The sequence below is a fragment of the Grampus griseus genome, assembly GCF_964374135.1.
Source record: "Grampus griseus genome assembly, chromosome: 5".
Taxonomy (NCBI): Eukaryota; Metazoa; Chordata; class Mammalia; order Artiodactyla; family Delphinidae; genus Grampus; species Grampus griseus.
This window is the reverse complement of record NC_138998.1, coordinates 62,795,943-62,813,945: the sequence shown is the minus strand read 5'-3', so window position 1 is coordinate 62,813,945 and position 18,003 is coordinate 62,795,943. Positions and strand designations below refer to the sequence as shown.

General features: G+C 43.7%; 1 protein-coding gene across 1 annotated transcript in view; it reads left to right on the top strand.

Moving 5' to 3' along the window:
* Window positions 1-592: 592 nt before the first annotated feature.
* ETV5 (ETS variant transcription factor 5) overlaps window positions 593-18,003 on the top strand; it is a 55,892-nt gene continuing 38,481 nt past the window's right edge. Inside the window, exons 1-5 of the mRNA XM_082654825.1 lie at window positions 593-673; window positions 3,104-3,222; window positions 3,358-3,445; window positions 3,578-3,625; window positions 3,719-3,769. Coding sequence (XP_082510951.1) covers window positions 670-673; window positions 3,104-3,222; window positions 3,358-3,445; window positions 3,578-3,625; window positions 3,719-3,769 — 310 coding nt within the window. The 5' untranslated portion in view covers window positions 593-669. The remainder of the gene's footprint in view (window positions 674-3,103; window positions 3,223-3,357; window positions 3,446-3,577; window positions 3,626-3,718; window positions 3,770-18,003) is intronic.

Genomic DNA, 18,003 nt, shown 5'->3' with positions numbered 1-18,003 from the left:
AGGGGGCGTCGAGGAGACAAGGGGGCTTAGGAGGAGGTGTCCAGGAAGGGCCCAGCCGGCGAGAGTTCACTGGCTGATTCAGAATCCTCAGAGTCTGGGTGCACTTTCCATTGGGGTTGGGTCCCCTTCCCTCCCGAGGCTGACCACCCCCTCCTCCCGCGGCCAGGTCCGGTTCGGTTCCTGGGAGGCGTCGGGCGGGGGCGGCTAACGGTTCCGGAGCTAGCGGAGAGCGGGTTTCCGCACGTCGCGGGGGAGGCGAGCGGGAGCGCGAGGTGCGGAGGCTCCCGGGTGGAGATGGAGGGGCGGGGAGTTGCGGGCTTTAGTCTCTGGAGACCTGAGAGCCCCGAGGGGACTTGGAGGTTCGCGAGAAGAGGCACTCGGCAGATCTTTGCAGGGGGGAGGAGGGGGCTGAAGCAGCGTAGGGGGAATGTTTGAGAGTGATGCACCCCCACCCCAGCACCTGGAGGGGTTAAGTGACATAGGCATGTGCAGCCACCGGGGTTGGGGGTCGGCCAGGAACTTATGAAGGCCTTGCAAGGATGTGGAAAGCGGACACCCAATCCCCCCACTCCCACCCCCAGCAGACTGAGGGCGTCAGGCTGCATGGCGATTCTCGAGAAATAGGAGAGCATCAGAACCGCGGCCTGGGGATGGTGGAAAAGAAAAAAAATGGGTGCGGAGGGCGGGGGATGGAGAGATGCTGGAGCCTCGCGCTGGATTTGGGATCTGACCGTATTTTCAGAGGGGAGGGGACCTCTGGGGGAGCCGAAATCCTGATTGTGGAGGGGTGCCAAAGAGAGATGTTTGGAAGGGTGTTTTTTTTTGGGGGGGGACCGATTGGAGGCGGTTGGTAGCGCCTGGCGCCGCAGCTCGTTTTTATGAATGTGGGTGACTTTATGAATGAAGTGGGTTTCTTTCGTTGGCTCGACGCTCCCTGCGGCTTTTTTTTCTTTCCCTTTTTGTGAATGAAGCATTGAGCTTTCTTCCTAGGACGCTGGGGTGAGGGGCCTGCGTCGGAGGCTGGGCGAGCTTTGGGAGTGGGGGCGGGGGCGCATCTGAAGGAGTTTTCTTGAATGGAGAAGGCTGGGAATTGGGTGGAAGTGTGTCTTGTTTTGTGAATGGGGCCCAGTGAGAGGGATCCAGTTACAGCCTTTACCTGATGTGACGGCCGCGGCTCTCTCTCATTCATAAAACCGGGCCCGCTGCGCGCCGCGGGGGAGGGGCCTCGATCGCGCCGCTGCGCTGTGTTAAAGTTTTTCCTGGGGGCCCCGGGAAGGGGGGGGCACAAAGGAAGTGGTTTAAACTCCTGGATGAACTCGAGCCTTCCCTTCAGGCTTTAAAAAAAATTACACTTTGAACACGATTTTTCTAGCCCTTGAACTGTGAGAGCTGCGTTAAAGATCCTTGATCCCTCTTTTGGGTTCGCTCCTTTCTTTCATTTAATTTTTTTAAAGGTATTTTTGCTCTTCATGGTGAAGTATTTTTGCAACGTATTTCATCGTGAGACTCTGAAAATATCTCCCTCTCCGATCTCCTACCCGTTGTCCCCGTCTCCCAATAGACATTTACAGAATTTCTAAGGCCACGATTTATTTTATCTGACAGATTTTTGAAGGCTGCAGAGAACTCATTTTCTTGCCCCTCGGCTCACTGCTGATGCGCCTCAGATTTTGTTTACCGTTTGGTGACATTTGGGAAAGAAGCTTTATTCTGAACGTTTTAGCGCTGTTTGGAAGGCACGCAGGCAGGCTAGCCGAAGTGTTTTTCTAGGAAGTTATGAAGTGTGCAGTTTTGTCCCTCTCCCTCTTTCTCTTTGACTTGGAAAATATCTTATTACTTGGACCAAAGTGATGAGAGGAGGCTGGCCGTGAAGGGTTTCCTCGTATCCTGCTAACTTACAAAAATTGGATATGTTTCACACAGTGTGCAAAACAAATTGGATGGAATTGCCCACTGAGAAAAAGTTCCCTATCTAAAATTTGTATACAAGTTAAAGAAAAGATTTATCCTGAAGTGTTTCGCATTGCTTAGAGCTGGGATGAGTGAAATGAGTGTTTCCCCCATTTTGTTGACTTAACTGCGTTTTTGTTTGAAGAATAAAACAGTGTTCGGGAAAATGGCACTTTCCTAAAATTGTTAGTTTATGCCTCTCAAATTAGAAAAAGTTCCTCCTCTCCATTCTGACCCCCAGCCTCCCTTCCCAGCCCCAACACTTGACAGTGCTGAAACAAGTTTAATTTTATTTTTTGGTCATATTTGAGAAAAAATGATTTCATTATAATAAACTCATTTTTCTTTCCATGGATCTTTTGCTTTTAATGCTTTTTAAAGATCTGTGGTAGAGATGCATTTAAAATATGTGCAGTGGAATTTAGTTAACTTTATGCGTTACTTTTCATAGCTACTTTTCTTTAAGAAGTTGGAGATATCACAGACATCTCTGTAAGTTGCCACGGAGTCGGTGACATTTACAGACACTCCAGCTGTTTGGACAGAAGGTTTAAGTTTTAATAAAAAGCTGTGTGTGAAGTTAGGTATACCACTGATCGTTGTATTCCTGGAACTATTTTTAGTGTTTTACCACTGACCTACAAAATACTTTTAGAAACAGTATATATGTCAGATTCTTAATTGCAAATAATTTGGAATGCTTAAACCCAGTTTTTCTCCTTCCTGTCACTGTAATGTCAAAAATTAAATTATGTCTAAAAAAAAAAAAACCCTAACACTACAAACGCCCTGGGGAATATTCTTATGGAAAGAATCTTGAAATCGCCCTTTTTAATGAAAATACGGTCTTTTTTTTTTTTTGGTAGGGGACAGGTAGTAGTAAACCTATAATTTTAATGATTAAATAAAAAGAGAGAAAAAGATTAAAAGACTGACTAGGTGAATGGATTTGGCACTAAGTACACCATGAATCTTTGATGCCCTTAATCAAGCCCAGCGTTAGTCTGTAAAGCTTACACCTTGAAGTGGGCTTTAATTACCTCAGAGAAAGGTAGTGATTTTGCACAGGCCCTAAAAGGACAAGCAATATAAAATTACTTCATTTCTCTTTCTTCCCCCCTCTCGGTTAAAATCTCCCAAATTCGTATTACAGGAGGACCCCTTTCCCCCCAGAAATTACTCAATGCTGAGACCTTCCAAAGTGACATTAGAGACATTGGAAGCACCATGGATGGTTTTTATGATCAACAAGTCCCTTTTATGGTCCCAGGGGTAAGTTTATGTGGCTTTTGGTTTGTTTTGTCTTCCCTCTTTGAACATGAGTCTTCTCCTTATTGGTTTATGGCACAACCCCCTTTGGACCCCTTTATTACACTTGAGTCTTCACTGTCTGTTGGCCTCTTTCAGAAATCTCGGTCAGAGGAGAGTAGAGGGCGGCCTGTGATTGACAGAAAGAGGAAGTTTTTGGACACAGATCTGGCTCATGATTCTGAAGGTAGTGAAGCTTTCCCCTCTGTTGTGGCTTGTTCACATGGCTCCCTGCAAAAGCTGCATGCAGCCAGCTCTTCCCTCTTCTCCCTAGCAGAAGAATTCTCCTCATTCTGGTGTCTTCTGTTTTCAATTCCAGAGTTGTTTCAGGATCTCAGTCAACTTCAAGAGGCTTGGTTAGCTGAAGGCAAGTTTCTTGGCTGTCCTATTTTCCACATAAAACATTTTATTGTGCTTTTTAATAAAACTTAAAGGTCTAAAATAAAAATCTCTTTTCCAGCACAAGTTCCTGATGACGAACAGTTTGTCCCAGATTTTCAGTCTGATAACTGTAAGTACCTTTCTGGTGGTGGCACATGTGTTCTGAAATTGTTTGGTCTTGGATCATCCAAGTCTAGAATACTCTTTCCAGTTGTAGCCAGCATATTTGGACAGTGGAATGTGTTTGGTTTCTTTTAATAATTCAAAGTTAATCCCCCTCCGAATTTGTTTCATTCCTTATGGAAATTATTTCTAAAGTGCTTTTACTGTATTGCAGGTGAGATTTACTGAACATGATTTTATCTTAAAATGTCTTTTTGCCTAAGAATTTTGCAAGGCTTCAAGATCCAAATGATAAATTAATTGAAATATATAAGTTGTTGGACCAAGCATCCATAAATCAGTCATCCTTTTACAGTGGTTTTTTGGGGTTTGTTTTATAAATTAAATCCTTGATGCAAATCATGAGCCTGACTTTTTTTTTCTTTTAAAGGTGCAGAAAATAGTTAATGGAAGATTCAGTTAATTGTTGCTTCACCAAACATGTTGTCAATTTTGTTTCTAGTTCAAAGTTGACAAAAGGTGGTCACAGAGTGACCTGATTTGCACTTATTTTTCATGTAGTTGTCAGGACTTTATCATTCAGAGAAGAGTAAAAACTTTCTTAAAATGGTCTTTAAGTGCTCATATCACTGAGATAACATGCAGTGGGAGCTCAAAAGGCGGCTCTCGGTGCTGGCACAGGCACAGTTCGCATTACACTGATCTTTTGGGGCTGTCCTCAACAGGTCTGGGAGATTTTATGGTCCAGGAAGAGCTATCAAGGACAAAGCTGGCTGATGAAATTTGAGCAGCACAGGGCAGCTCTAGAGAGCATTAGTTACTGGCGAATGAGCAGGTTTAAGAGAGGCCTGGAGAAAAATGCTGCCTCTCTTGAGAGTTGCATCATAGAGAAATTCGTGTCTTAGTCATAGTTTATAATAGCAAGCACCTGAGCCAGGCAAGGATTCAATTTCTCATTTTGCACCAACACATTCTTCCCAGCTTTGTTTTATCTCGTGTGTGTGTGTGTGTGTGTGTGTGTGGTGTGTAAAATGCCACTGGGAGAGAGCATATCTTTTGGTGTAAGTACAAGTTGGGTGTTCTAAATCAATAAATGAAAGACCAGAGGTACCAGCTAATCTTTAATGATAGGCCTCAGTATTCAAGGTACAGTGCTGGGAAACTTTGAAAGGGAACAAACTGTAACCCACAGATGCATGGTTACCTTAGCTTTGTCACAGCTTGCTGTGAATGTTTTCTATAGGAGAGTAAATGCGTGTTAATTATTGCCCTCTGATTGCTTTCAAGTGATTGGGAAGCTTGCCGCTAAAAAGCTAAATAAAGATAACCTAAATTTTGTGTGTGTGTGTGTGTGTTTGCGAGATAAAAGACAGGATTTGTAATCCTGCTTTGCTCCGTGCTGACAATTTGGCCCAGCCTTTCCGGTTCTTGCTCAGAGCAGCATAAACTGCAGTCTGGGAGGTGGCTTTCTTGGCAGAGGTAATGCTTTTATGACACTTGTTTCTCTGTAATCCAAAAGAGTTAAAAAAGGAAGGTGAGATGACTGCATTCAGGTTGATTTCATGTGCTGAATCAAAGGTATATTCTTTAGAGAAAGATGTCAGCAAACAGGATTTATATTTGGAGAGATATTTATCTGCAGGAAGAAGCTAAAGTGAAGGAATCAATCAATGTGTTTTGGCTCCTTAGAAGTAATTCCTGCTCAGCAAATAGAATGTGCTACCTTCTTTAATTAAAGTGCCATACCTAAAATGGAGCTGCTTTGGGAGATGTTTCTGCTTTACCAAGTGTGATGTGTTTCTTACTTTGTTTGCTTTTTGCTTTAACTTCTTAAGGTTGAGCTTTTCTGTCTTTTAAGGATAAAGCAGATGGTTGAGTAGCCTCAAAAAGTCTCTTAATAATTCTTTTCCCCTCTCTGACTCTTATTTCTGGAGGTGGAGCTTCAAGAAGGATAGATTCAAATAGAGGTTAGGAAGGAACACAAATGCGGGGAGGTGTATCCTTGAGCCATTTATCCTTGCTGTTACATGTGTAACTGCTTTGACTGCAGTTGAGACAGGCAGTGTGGACTCATGGGAGCTGGCAGAGCCCAGGGCTGGGCAGACTCTGAGTGCATCTCACAACCTCCTGCTGAGGATCAGCTTCCACTCCAGTCACCTTCTGGAAGAGCCCATGATTGTTTCAGGGGAGGGGGGGAAGCTCATTTAAATTTAATGAAATCTTATGAACTGGTTTGAATCACCTGATCAATGAACTATAAACCAAACTCACACTTGCTAGGTAAAGCAAACCTCTTCCCTAGGGTAGCAGGAACGTTTGTGTCTTCAAATATTCTTCTGTGGCCTGCCACAAGTAGTAGTCTACCTTTCCTGTTGCTGATGATTTAATTTTCCATCTTGTATGTGTGAGAGTTTTTGTGTGTGAGAGAGAGAGAAAAAGAAATACCAAGTAATGTGGGCAACGTTTTATTTTAGAACGTCAGGTTTGAAGATTATGGCTTACCTTTTTTTGATAAACACCACTGTAAGCTCAACTTCTGAAGAGATTATATTTTGTAAATTTTCTAGATTTGGGTTCCTATCCATAGGCATCCATCTATAAGTGTGATTTAAATAAATGAAACCACTGTTCTTATAAGTCTTATAGAAATGCCCAGCCTACTTCTGGTTGTATAGATTTCCCCTTATGTCACAAATTCAGACATTAGTAAAGTATCCCCCACCTGGAAACTCCTAAAGGTCACATTCAAGGGAATAGAAGGTTTAACCTATAGACATAGGGGTTCTGCCAATGCCATCCATTGTCCCTTGATCCTGATGAATAATCCTGAAGATCCCAGATTGTTTGAGCTAGAGGTCCCTTGTAGAGATGGTCTTGCCTAACCCTTTCACTTTACTTATGACAAGGTCCAGAGAGCTGGGGAGACTGACTAGTGATGGGGGGCAAGTGGGAGGGGTTAAGTGAAATGAGGGGGGGAAATGTATAAAATCATATCCTTGAAGAAGCTCTCACAAAGCTGCAGAGCCAGGGAGCACTGTCAACGCCCAGGGCTGCTCAGGGCTCTCCCTCATTATTTCAGATACCTGGAGCTGGCCCTCAAGAAGGCCTGGGAGAGTGCTGGCTGCCCAGTCTAACCCACAGTTCTCTTCATTCTACAATCCCAAGAAACCAATTCAATATCTTGGTGCTTTGAGTTTTTTCATGTAGGATTTGGAAGAAAGAGAAATTATAAAACAGAAAAATTATGAAACAGACATGTTTCCTAGAAGACATTAGTGTGTATACAGATAAAACTATGAATATATATCCTGTATATTATGAATGTGTGTGTAGCTACCTGTGCCTTAACACACAGAACTGCCAAACCACAGAATCTGGGCCAGTAGATAGGTGTGTACTACACATTTTTACTACACGTTTTCACAGAATTAGCTGCAAATCAAAACCATGGATAAGGATGGAACTCAGAGTGCTTAGATTTGGGGTAGGGGTGGGTAGTCGACATTCATTTTTCTGAGCTGACTGGTTGGGCACCTTAGGGTAATTACTAGATTTTAGCATATATAAATGGGTTTTTTTTTTTAATGCAGATTTCAGTTCTGATTTTTAAAAATCTCACTCATTTGTTTGAATTGTGACTGTTTTATGTGTCGGCATTTTGAATAACTAAACTATTTTATGCTGGGGAGAAGGTGTGGTAAAATCTTATTTTAAAAGATGGTCTCTGCACCAAATATAATTTGAAGAATTGTTTTAAAATCTGAATGACCTTATTTTCCCCTGGAAGTGTTCTTTTTAGATCTGTGCTTCAAAAAGAATGGACCGACTGGAGGAAGTAAGGGTAATTTCCTAAGGACTGGCTAATTAACTGATAAAAATCGACATTTCATAAATACATTGCAATAGATGACTGGGGAAATAGGATTAACTGTTATGGCAGCCCTTGAGCCTAAAATACATTGATCTTAATCCTGTTTCTATACGATATTATTCATGTGTTTTGTTTGTTTGTTTACTGCATAGGAGGTTGATATGGTAGAGGGAGTGCCTTCCTTTGGGAGAGGGCACATGATTTTGGCCCCAGACATGATGTAGCAAAACTGTACATTTACTTGCTCTGTGTCCTTGGGCCATTTCTACATGAAAGGAGCATCCTAAAGTCTTTTTGTTATAAAAGGTAGGAGAGAAAACAGTAGGCACTTTAAAAATAAGAGGCTTGAGGGAATCAAGACTATCATTTTATCCTTATCCAGAGCTGGTAGCTCTGAAGGTAGGGAGAAGAAACAAGCGTGCTAAAGCAAGAGGATGAAAACTGGAGGTTATTTGACTCCAAGTTTTACAAACTTTTCAAAGTCTTTGTTATCTATCCCACTCACCACCTTACCACTGAGAAGGGACTAAATGATTTGAAATCCTTCCTGTTTTGATAGCCTCCAAGATCCCTAAGATGCTGGACTCGTAAGGACCCAAGACCTAGTGTTCCCACTTATCAAACAGAGCCATATGTTTACACGAAATCTCTTTTCATCTGACTTTAATTCAGTTAGGCTTATTAAAAACAATAGATTTTTTTTCTCTTCCTCTTCTATGTCTCTCTGCTCTCAGTCCTCTAATAAAACCCAGTATCCTTTCCAATCATTTGTGTTTGGCGCAAAAGACTTGGAATGGGGAATTACATCTGCGTCTGCCGGGCAGATCACTTCTGTAGATGCCAGAGGTAACAAAATCCCGGCATCAGTCAAGAAATTAGTCTATCCCCTGTTTTTCAGCGTTCTTCGGCTTTATAAGATGAAGACATGGGTAGACTGGTGAAGCTGAGGATTTGTACTGTCTGCCATTTCAACCATCTAGTAGTATCATTGTTTTAATTTCAATCCTAGAAAAAAATGTTACCTGGTGGGGTAGGTGGGGTGTGTAATTCTCTACCCAGAGACTCTTCCCTCCACGTGTTTCTAAGTTTTCATGGTGGTAAAGCACATCCGGCCCAGAGGCTGACAGCCCCCTCTCGGGCACATGGCTGCCCTTGAGGCAGCTTGGGCCCCATCTGTGCCCTGGCACACAGTGCTTCTCCGCTTGGAATCCAGGGAGCTCAGAGTCTTGTCATGTTGCAGCTCCCAGCTCTTGGACAAGTGCCAGGCATGTTGATGCCAGTACCGGATTAGGTTTCTTTTTTAAAAATTCATTTTGTGAACTCATCAAGCTCATTTAACAGAGGCTTTGGTCGTCAGTTTCTATCATTGTCCCATCCCTCTAAGAGGCTCAGCTTAAAATAAAGGAGAGACAAGACACTAAGCCCCGAGTGTGTCAGTGGGTGGATGCCCGCACAGGGGGGTGTGTGTGTGTGTGTGTGTGTGTAATCACAAGGTAAGTACACCTTTGGGCTTGGCAGGTAAATGACAGATGTTAGCAATTCAGATGTTAGAGCCGCCTCATGAAGGAGGCTCCCCTGCCTAACAGAAAGAAACATCTAGAGGAAAGTTGCAGCCAAGGGTGAAGATTCCAGGGAGCAGGATAAGGTCTAGCTGTTAAAAGGCCAGGAGTTTGAGTCCGATCTGCAGAGCACTCCAGGCATTGAATGGAGAGTCTGTAGTTAGAAAGATGCAGAGAAGTGCTTCTGGTGTCACTATCTGAGTTCACTGGCTGTGGGAATGGGGGCAGGCAGTGAGAAGAAGTCCACATAAGACATTTGAAAATAGTCCAATATGTTTCGAAAAAGAAGGAAAACCCATGTGCTAAAATTTATCTTTCCTAAAGTAGTATATTCTTCCTTGAAATAAAGTCTAGTTGTCACACTGGCTTCATAAGATCTCCCTTAGGGTGATATTGAAGGCCTGAGAAGAATAGAAACCCAACCAGTTTTTAGCCTTGTACTTTGCCTTGTCCTTGGAGTAGATTTCACTCCCACCCCCCGCCCCCAGATCTTCTGCCCTTCTCTTTTGATGTCTCCTGAGCATGCCCGGTGGGTATTATAAACTTTTCAGGCCGGATGCAAAGCCAGGAAAAGGAACTGTGAAACTGTTCATAATAGGTAGCTCGACCCCTCCCCCTCTGCAGTCAGAATCTAGTAGTGAGTGTCTCCAGAGACCCACTCCCTTGGGGAGGAAGCCAGGTGGCTCCCGATACAGCTATTGGGAATGAATGGAAAAGCAAGGAGTCTGGAAAGGCTGGCTTCCATAGGGAGCTGTCCTCTAATGCAAACCAGTTCGTCCCTGAGGGCAGGAGAAATACCGCTGAAGTCTGTTTCTCTCAGCTGGTAGCTACAGTCAGAGTCTGAAGTGGGCCGCACAAGACAGATTTCTTTTGCCAGAGGGCACTTGCCGACCTCACTTGGAGCCGACTTGCACACCCTTGCGGATTTCAGCCAGCGTCTTGGCCATCTGAATCTTAGGGAGTGCAGAGCACGCCTGCAGGGTCTGAATTTCTTACATAAACACAGCGCGCTGGGCGAGCAAGCGTCCCTGCGGCGACAGCTGGTCTCTGCTCCGTCGGCCCCAGCGAGCTGAGCGGCTGAGTCCCCCCCACCCCCACCCCGGCCTGAATGGAGCATTCCAAATTGGTTGTGAATGGAGGGCCGGGCTCCCTTGCAGACTTTTTCAATGAATAACCAGACCCCATTGTGCAGGCTGTGGAAAAACAACCAACTCAAACAACACTGGGACTGTTAGAAATATGCTGGTGATTGGCAGTTTGGAGAACCTCCAAAATTAGTTTCCTTTGGCTTCCCTGTTGCTCCCTGTTCTCCGAGCCTGGGCTTAATGGGGTTTGAGTTTTCTTTTAAGTGCTGACTTTAACCCTCCAACTGCCAGACTGGGGGCCTGGGCTTAGGCAAAGGGCTGCTACTGACCCATGGGCCCGCCCCCCCCCCTTTCTTTGTCTCCTATTTTAGACTGTAGCTGTCTAAAGGGAGTGATAATAGGAGAGGGTGGTTTAGCTTCCCTGGAGAGAGAGGTGTTGAGACTTGATCTGAGGATATTACCCTTTTATCTCTTGGTTCCCGTGGGGCTGTGGCCTTATCTCCCCACTGAAGAGTCCTGCCTGCTCTTCTACTCCAGTCTTTACTCCAGGCCTGAAGAACGGGTGTTTTTCTGCTATAGCACTTCTACTTAACATTTTAACATGGGAGGGACCTAGCTGTAATTTCTCGACTCCTTGGCTTTCTCTCTCCCGTTTAATTTCCCACTGTGGTCAGATACCTGTCATTTTAAAATGACCCTTCCCAGACTGGTCCTCAGCTATGGGGGAGCCTCACTATGGCAGCAACCCTCCCATGGGGTACTCATCAAATGCCTTTTCTCCTCAACATCCCAGGAAGTACCAGAAAGAACCCAGCCTCTGAGGAACCCCAACACCAGAGTGGCCTCCTCACCCCCAAACTTGGCCAGGTTCTAGGGGTACACTTGCCTCAGTATCGCCCAACCTAAACATCTTCCAGCCTCTTGGCTAACAGCTCACAGACATACCCCCCCCCCACCTCAAAGGGCTGTGTGGGCTAGACCAGGGCTGTATGATAAGCATAAAAAGGACAATCCGTTAAAAAAACAAAACTTAATAGTAGTGATCCGGTGCCATTTCCTCAGGGTTTTAAATTAAGAGTTCTTCTCCTCACCACCTAACAAGGCTGTTTGCATTTGTGCTTTTGCTGTAAAGATTTTTTTTTTTCCTGTAATGTTTCCCTTGCTGTAAATTGGTCTTGCAAGAGTGTCTTCTCTTCCCTATTAAAAAAAGAACAGGCCTGGGCAGATTGTCCTTTTGTGAGAGAGTTTGAAACCTCTCAGGAGGTAACCCTAGATATGGGCTGTGTAAGAGGATGCTGGTACTTGTGCTTCTCCAGAGGGGCTGAGGAGGACTTAGCTTACATAAACACTTCTCAGCTGAGTGCCTGGAAATGCTTTGTAATTGCCTGAAAGGGCACTTAAGGAGGGTCTTTTATACTTTTCCCATAGAAAAGGTAGAATAGAAGAGGGGGGATGTCTCTTTTACTTGGCTGCCCACAGTAAAGATCAGATCCTGGAAGTCCTACCCCAAGTTTCCTAATCTGAATTTTAATAGAGAATAATTCAGTAGGGATAATGTCACTGTGCTGAGGGTACCTCAGCAGAGTCAGAACATTTCTGCTTCTCCTCAGCTTCGTTCTCTTTCCTTTCCTTCCCCACCAGCCTGGGATCTTATTTCTTGGGGAATAAAGAGAAAACAGCAGCGTAGGGCTTTAATGTATTCTGTATTTTGACATATTAAACAAGGTCCCTGCTTTCCAATTTCCATTCCTGTCGAAACAAGAAGCAAACAGTTTCTCTTAGGCTCTAAGTGTGTCCAAAAGCAGAGAACCCCTGTCATGTGTTTCTTCACGTCTGCCTGAGCAGTAGCATGGTGCTCTGTGCGCAGCCGACACTTGGGGAGTGTGTTTTGCACACCACGGCTCTCTGTTCTGTTCCTTCCCCGCCCTGTTGCTCAGCAGGCCCCAACGCCAGCCTCCAGCCTGCAGGGAAGTAAGTTTGTAACATGAGTTCTGAAAGCCCCTGGGATGACCTTAGTGATAGATAGAAAAATACTAGCTAGGGCTATTTCTCATTTTCTGATTCCTCTCTTAAACACACACACTAGCCAGGTCTTCCCAGGCTGCATCTAGACTTTGTGTGGCTAATGCTGTTCCCCAGTAAAACTGTATGTGTGAGGGGACAAGTCACAGTTTAGGTACCCTTGACACACTTGGTGCGTTTCTGCTCTTAGGAGCGTTGGGGTTATAAATAGAAGGGAATGGTTCTCTCCTACGAGAAACCTATTTCTCTAGGGTTTGAGTTTTCTCCCGTCAGACTTTTAAGATGAACTTTAAACTTGAAGGTAAAATTTTCCACTGTGATTAAATCCCACTTCAAATATTGTTGATGCTTTAATGCCAGTTTAGATGAAAATCAAATAAACTGGGAATAAATTATAGAAGGGGTGTAAGGTTCGGTCTTGCATTTTTTTCCATTCAGGAGGAATGCGCTGTTTCCCCCTTTCCTGATGGTGTGTTCCGCTGTGAGCAGCCCTTCGTGGTAGAATTTGCTGTGGCTGACGGAAAGCCCACAGTGGGGGGAGCCAGCCTTTCACCTCTAACCAAACCCGAGTTGGGAGAACAGGGCTCTATTTAGGCCTCTCTCTCAATGGTAAAAGTTAAGCAAATAAGTTGTCTATCATATTAGTTTCTCTGTGGCCTAGAGTTTGGGGATGTGACACTGATGCAATTAGAAATATTCGTTCTGTATAAAATATTTTCATGGCAGAGCCCCGTATTATAATACACAAGCCCTACCTCAGTCAGAGTTGGGCCAGATCTTTTCTAAGCTCCTTTTTCTCCCTTTCATTTCTAACTCTTATATTCAAGGCCTCTGGGTTTCCATTTTTGGAATTCTAAAATAACAATCCTAAATTGTTAGGATGAATGAGTCCCTGAAAGAAAATGAACTGCACAAATCCAAGCTGTTTCAAGAATAATACTAAAGTGTGGAAAGAGTGTGAACTTGAAGTAAATCTGAAACTAGTTCATCTGGGTCAAAATAAACACCCCAAAGCCTCTCTACTACCATTGGCATTAAATTATCTTCCTTATTTGAGAAACCAGTTTTCTATTTAGAAATGACTGTTTGAAGGATGCAGTTTCAATGAGAGGTAGCTGTTCCGTGATAGGCCCTCTTTCTGACCTGCAGTTCCCCTCTGAGTCAGGACATTCCCGATTTAGTACATTCAGCCAAGGTGGGTTCCTCTTACTAACATGACCACTTCTTTCGGGAGGAGAAAGAAAGCATTAATACAAAGAATCTTTTTTCTTCTATTTTAGCCAGACTTAGAATAGAGGCCCTTAAAAAAATCACCTGTCATTATTGTTAGTACTGGTAGAGGTGAAGAAAGGATAAGGCCAATGTCCTATAAATTTCATTTAGCAACTGCTCTTCCTAGTTGATGACCAAGGACATGACCAGCCAACCTCTTTACCCTGGCAAACTTGCCACTGGGCCATAGGTCCCCCTTGAGGACTCTTTGGCCCCTAAGCCCTCCCTGTGTATAGGCCCATTACCCTGACCTCTTCCCAGCACCTGCCCAGCCTTTCCAGCCCCTTGTTGCAGAAGAGGCAAATAGATGGCCTTGAGGACCACTTCTCTTCCTAGCCAAAGCTATCCTCGCTCTGTCTGCGCTTTAGGACCTGGGCATCACCCTTGTCCCGGGTCACGTTTTCTCCTCTCCGGAGGCAGAGTAAAGAGGTAGGGGAAGCCTGGAGCACCCCCTGGAGGCTAGAGTGCTGCCCACATTTTGAGTGGTCAGCCTGGGTGGTACTGTTCTACCTTTTGGGTTGCAAGTGTACATTATACAGTGACCTGCCAAACTGACTTCCATGGGCAAAATTTAGTTTTTCATCTTCTGCCCAATAGTATTTCAGCTGGTGATTTGATTTTGAGATACCGTGTCCTGGTTGTGCCACCAGTGGCTGCCATTGCTGGAAGAGGCAGTGGAAGAGGGGGCAGGGGAGGGAGGAAACTTTCTGTGGGATGAGACCATGGAGCTGGGCCTAGCAGAAGCAAACCTCCAAATCACCCACCTCCCCTCCCCATTCTATGACGTTACTAGATAACATGAACATTCTAGTTCATATAAGACCCCAGCAGTGTAAGAATGCCCCCAATAAAGCCCTTTCCTATAAAGTATAACCCCCTTGTCCAGTCAGTCCCTCTTTTCCACAGAGAAATGTAAATCCCTTTTTAAGTATAAAACCACCATTTTCATCTCTTCCTGCTTTTACCCGAGCCAGAAGGGCTTTGTTTGGGGGTCTAAAGGAAGCTACAACCTCGGGGCCCCTTAAGCTGGAGCTTTGGCTTCTTCGGAGCTGGATTTCTCCATTGTTGAATCTATCTTGTGTCATATATTCCACATTCCAGGGAGCAGTAAGAGCATAAAATACCATAACACCAGGCCCATCCAAACAAAATTTAGCAACATTTCACTTTCCAGAGCCAGTGTGAACACTGCAGCTTCTTGTCATCGAAGCACCAATCTCACATACAGCCAGCCTTTCCCCCCTGAGAAAGCAGCATTCTACAAGCCCAATACTTGATCTGGGGCACAACCTAGACCCATGTTGCTCTTGTCAGCTCGAGTCCATAACAGAGATTTAGGGTCATCCTAGGTAAACAAAATGGAAGAGAGGCCTACAGAGCATGGCCTCATGGTTTTAACTTCTTCATGGTATCAATTCTGTTGACTAATTTACAACCCAGGTGGGAGACATTCTATCAATAACTCTAATTCCTGTCTCCTGGGAGAAATTCCACTGCCTTTGCAGGTGACCTCTCAGAAGTTTCAGATACCACTCTCTACTAATGCTATTTATACCTTTTCAAAGTTGGGCCAGTTTTTTTTTAAGCTCCTTTTCCTCCCTTTAATTTCTAAACTCTTGTATTTAAGACCTCTTGGTTTCCATTTTCAGAATCCTGAAGTGATCTTCTCATGTCCCTGCTAACCCTGTTGGTCTGCCACTCCATTTGTGCATTGAGGGGGGTCTCTCTGGAGACAGTCTCCATACCACCTTTTTAAAAATTTTTTATTTTATATTGGAGCATAGTTGATTAACAGTGTTGTATTAGTTTCAGGTATACAGCAGAGTGATTCAGTTGTACATATACATGCATCTATTCTTTTTCAAATTCTTTTCCCATTTAGGCTGTTACAGAGTATTGAGCAGAGTTCCCTGTGCTATATAGTAGGTCCTTATTGGTTATCCATTTTAAATATAGCAGTGTGTACATGTCACTCTCAATCTCCCAATCCACACCATCTTTCAGGTAAGTGCCTATCATTTTTTATAGGAACTCGCCAAAAAATATTCCTGGGCTTGCATCCCCCAAAGTTTCCAGCTGTAGAATTCCAAATACTTGATATAACCTCATTTACTCTTATGAGTAAGAAAGGTGTTTTCTTCCCTCACCTCTTTTCCCACTGTAGCAAGACCTGGCTCTAGTTTTGTAGGTTATTATTTCACTCTGGTATTACCCAGCCATCTTCATGCAGGGTCATCAAGATTTGAATCTCGCTCTTGGGCTGGTCCTGTTCCAATACCAATGTAATTATAACCCTATTTGTTGGATCTGACGGTCTTTTCCCATAGTCCATGTCATGATAAGTTCAAAGGCTTTTTTCTTGAGCTGATTATGTTACCCCAAGTTTCTAGCTCTAAATCATGAAAAACAGAGTGGGTTTTTTTGTCCACACACCAATTCCTGAAGCCTCTCTTCTGCTGACTGTAGGTTTTTCCCACTGCTTGGGAGAAATCTGATTCCTGGAGCCAGATGTTCCAGGAACTAGTTTTATCAGTTCCTAATTTGGCTCCTATGTTATTTATTGTACAGAAGATGATATTGGCCATCCATATAGGGAAGACTTCTTTAATTGTTAATTGATGAATTCTGCTACTTCCTGGTTGATCTTATGTCCTGGGGCCCTGAAATATATCACCAGGGTGATAGTCAGTCCTTTGGTCCTTACTGAGAAACAGGACAAGTAAGGAAAGAATAAGCTGGAAAAATCAACATATCCCCCCACCACCATGATTAATCTCCAATCTAAAACCCTGAATACTATCCCTGTTACTCATCATCATAAACCTTGTAATTCTATTTGATTTCTTAAACTATGTGAATTTATTAGTGTGATGAAAACAGAAGTTACTTTAAATAAATAAAATCTTGAATACTGCCACTGTGACGATTGTGAAGAGATCTTTCCCTATACCTACTGATACCAGATTCTATCCCAGAACAGAAGCCTTGCTTTCTCCACGTAGGACTTTGCCCAGGACAAATGCAGCTATTCTTGCCATTTGAGATTCAGAATGAACCTGCCCTGAAATCTCAGCCCCTGTATGTGGTATGCTCACCCAGATGTTGGCTGTACCAGATGTTTATCATATTTCCCATGAGTTATGTGGAAAGCCTGTTTCCGTACCAGAGTCCTGCTGCCATTCTTGATTCCCAAAACGTAAATGCACAGGGGATTCTCCAAGCCAACAGACTTGAACACAATTTAGGGCTCCAGCTCCACACTCCTTTCTGATCTCTTAGCCTAATAAGCTAGGTTGGACCAGTTGTAGCTCCCAGAAACTCTTGTGCCTTTTTCCCCAAGGCTCAGGGCACCAAAAGTCCAGGCAACCCATTTCAAGCTTCCTCTCCTGGCCCTGGCCCTGCTCAGGCTTTATGGGCAGAAGGAGCCAAACCAGCTACTTGGAGGGAAGAATGAAGGAGAACCTCGAGGAAGAGAACTTTAATTCCTTTTAATTCTGCCAGCCTTCACAGCTTGCTGATGGCTGCATTGTGCCCTTCTGAGGACTCGGGATGAAATCTAATGAGTTGTTCGTCTGTTCCGGTAGCGTTCTGAATGTGTTGTGCATATACATTCACAAGGAGTGGACATTCTCCATTTTTTTTTTCCAAAAATGCTTTGTGATCTTGAGTTGAGCTTCTGTTTTAGTTCCTGTTATATGTGTATTAATATGAATATGGACCTACTGATCAATTTTACTTTTGTTAATATTTTGTACTTGTGTAATTGCTGTCTTTTTACCCAGGCCATAGTAGAGGTGGCACTGGGCAGTAGTCATGGTGATAGCAGGGGCAGTTTTCATTTTGCCCTCTCTTGGGTGTTCCCTTCTCCTTTCTAGGTGGGCCAGGGCCAAAAACATATTTGAGAATCACTGGCTTAGATGTTAAGAGTATGACAACATTTGTCCTTGTGTAATTTTAGATTCCCAGGGCTGTATTATCCAAACATGGTAAAGGTACGGTATAAACAGGGCAGTCTCCTTCCAGTTTGGTAATAGGCCAGGGGGTGACTTCCGTCGTGTGGTAATGCATGGTTTTGAAGTTCTTAGCACGTCTACTGACCTGTTAGTCAACCATAAGATAATTTTTTTCTCCAAGTATCTTGGAGGAGATGAGATATAATAGCTGTTTTATCGATTTATTTTTAAAACATATTGCTACATTTACTTCATTTCTCTGTGTATAGATTTTTTTTCCCAAGTTATTGGAAAGTAAGTTGCAGGCATTACGACATTTCACCCCCAGATGCTTTAGCGTGCATCTCCGAAGGACGTTCTTCTACATAGTCAAGAAAATTAACTTACTCAGTAATATTCCCCGGCTGTCTTTTATAACTGATATTGACATTGTTATTGATATAGGATTTGATTAAGAATCATACATTATGTTTATTGTT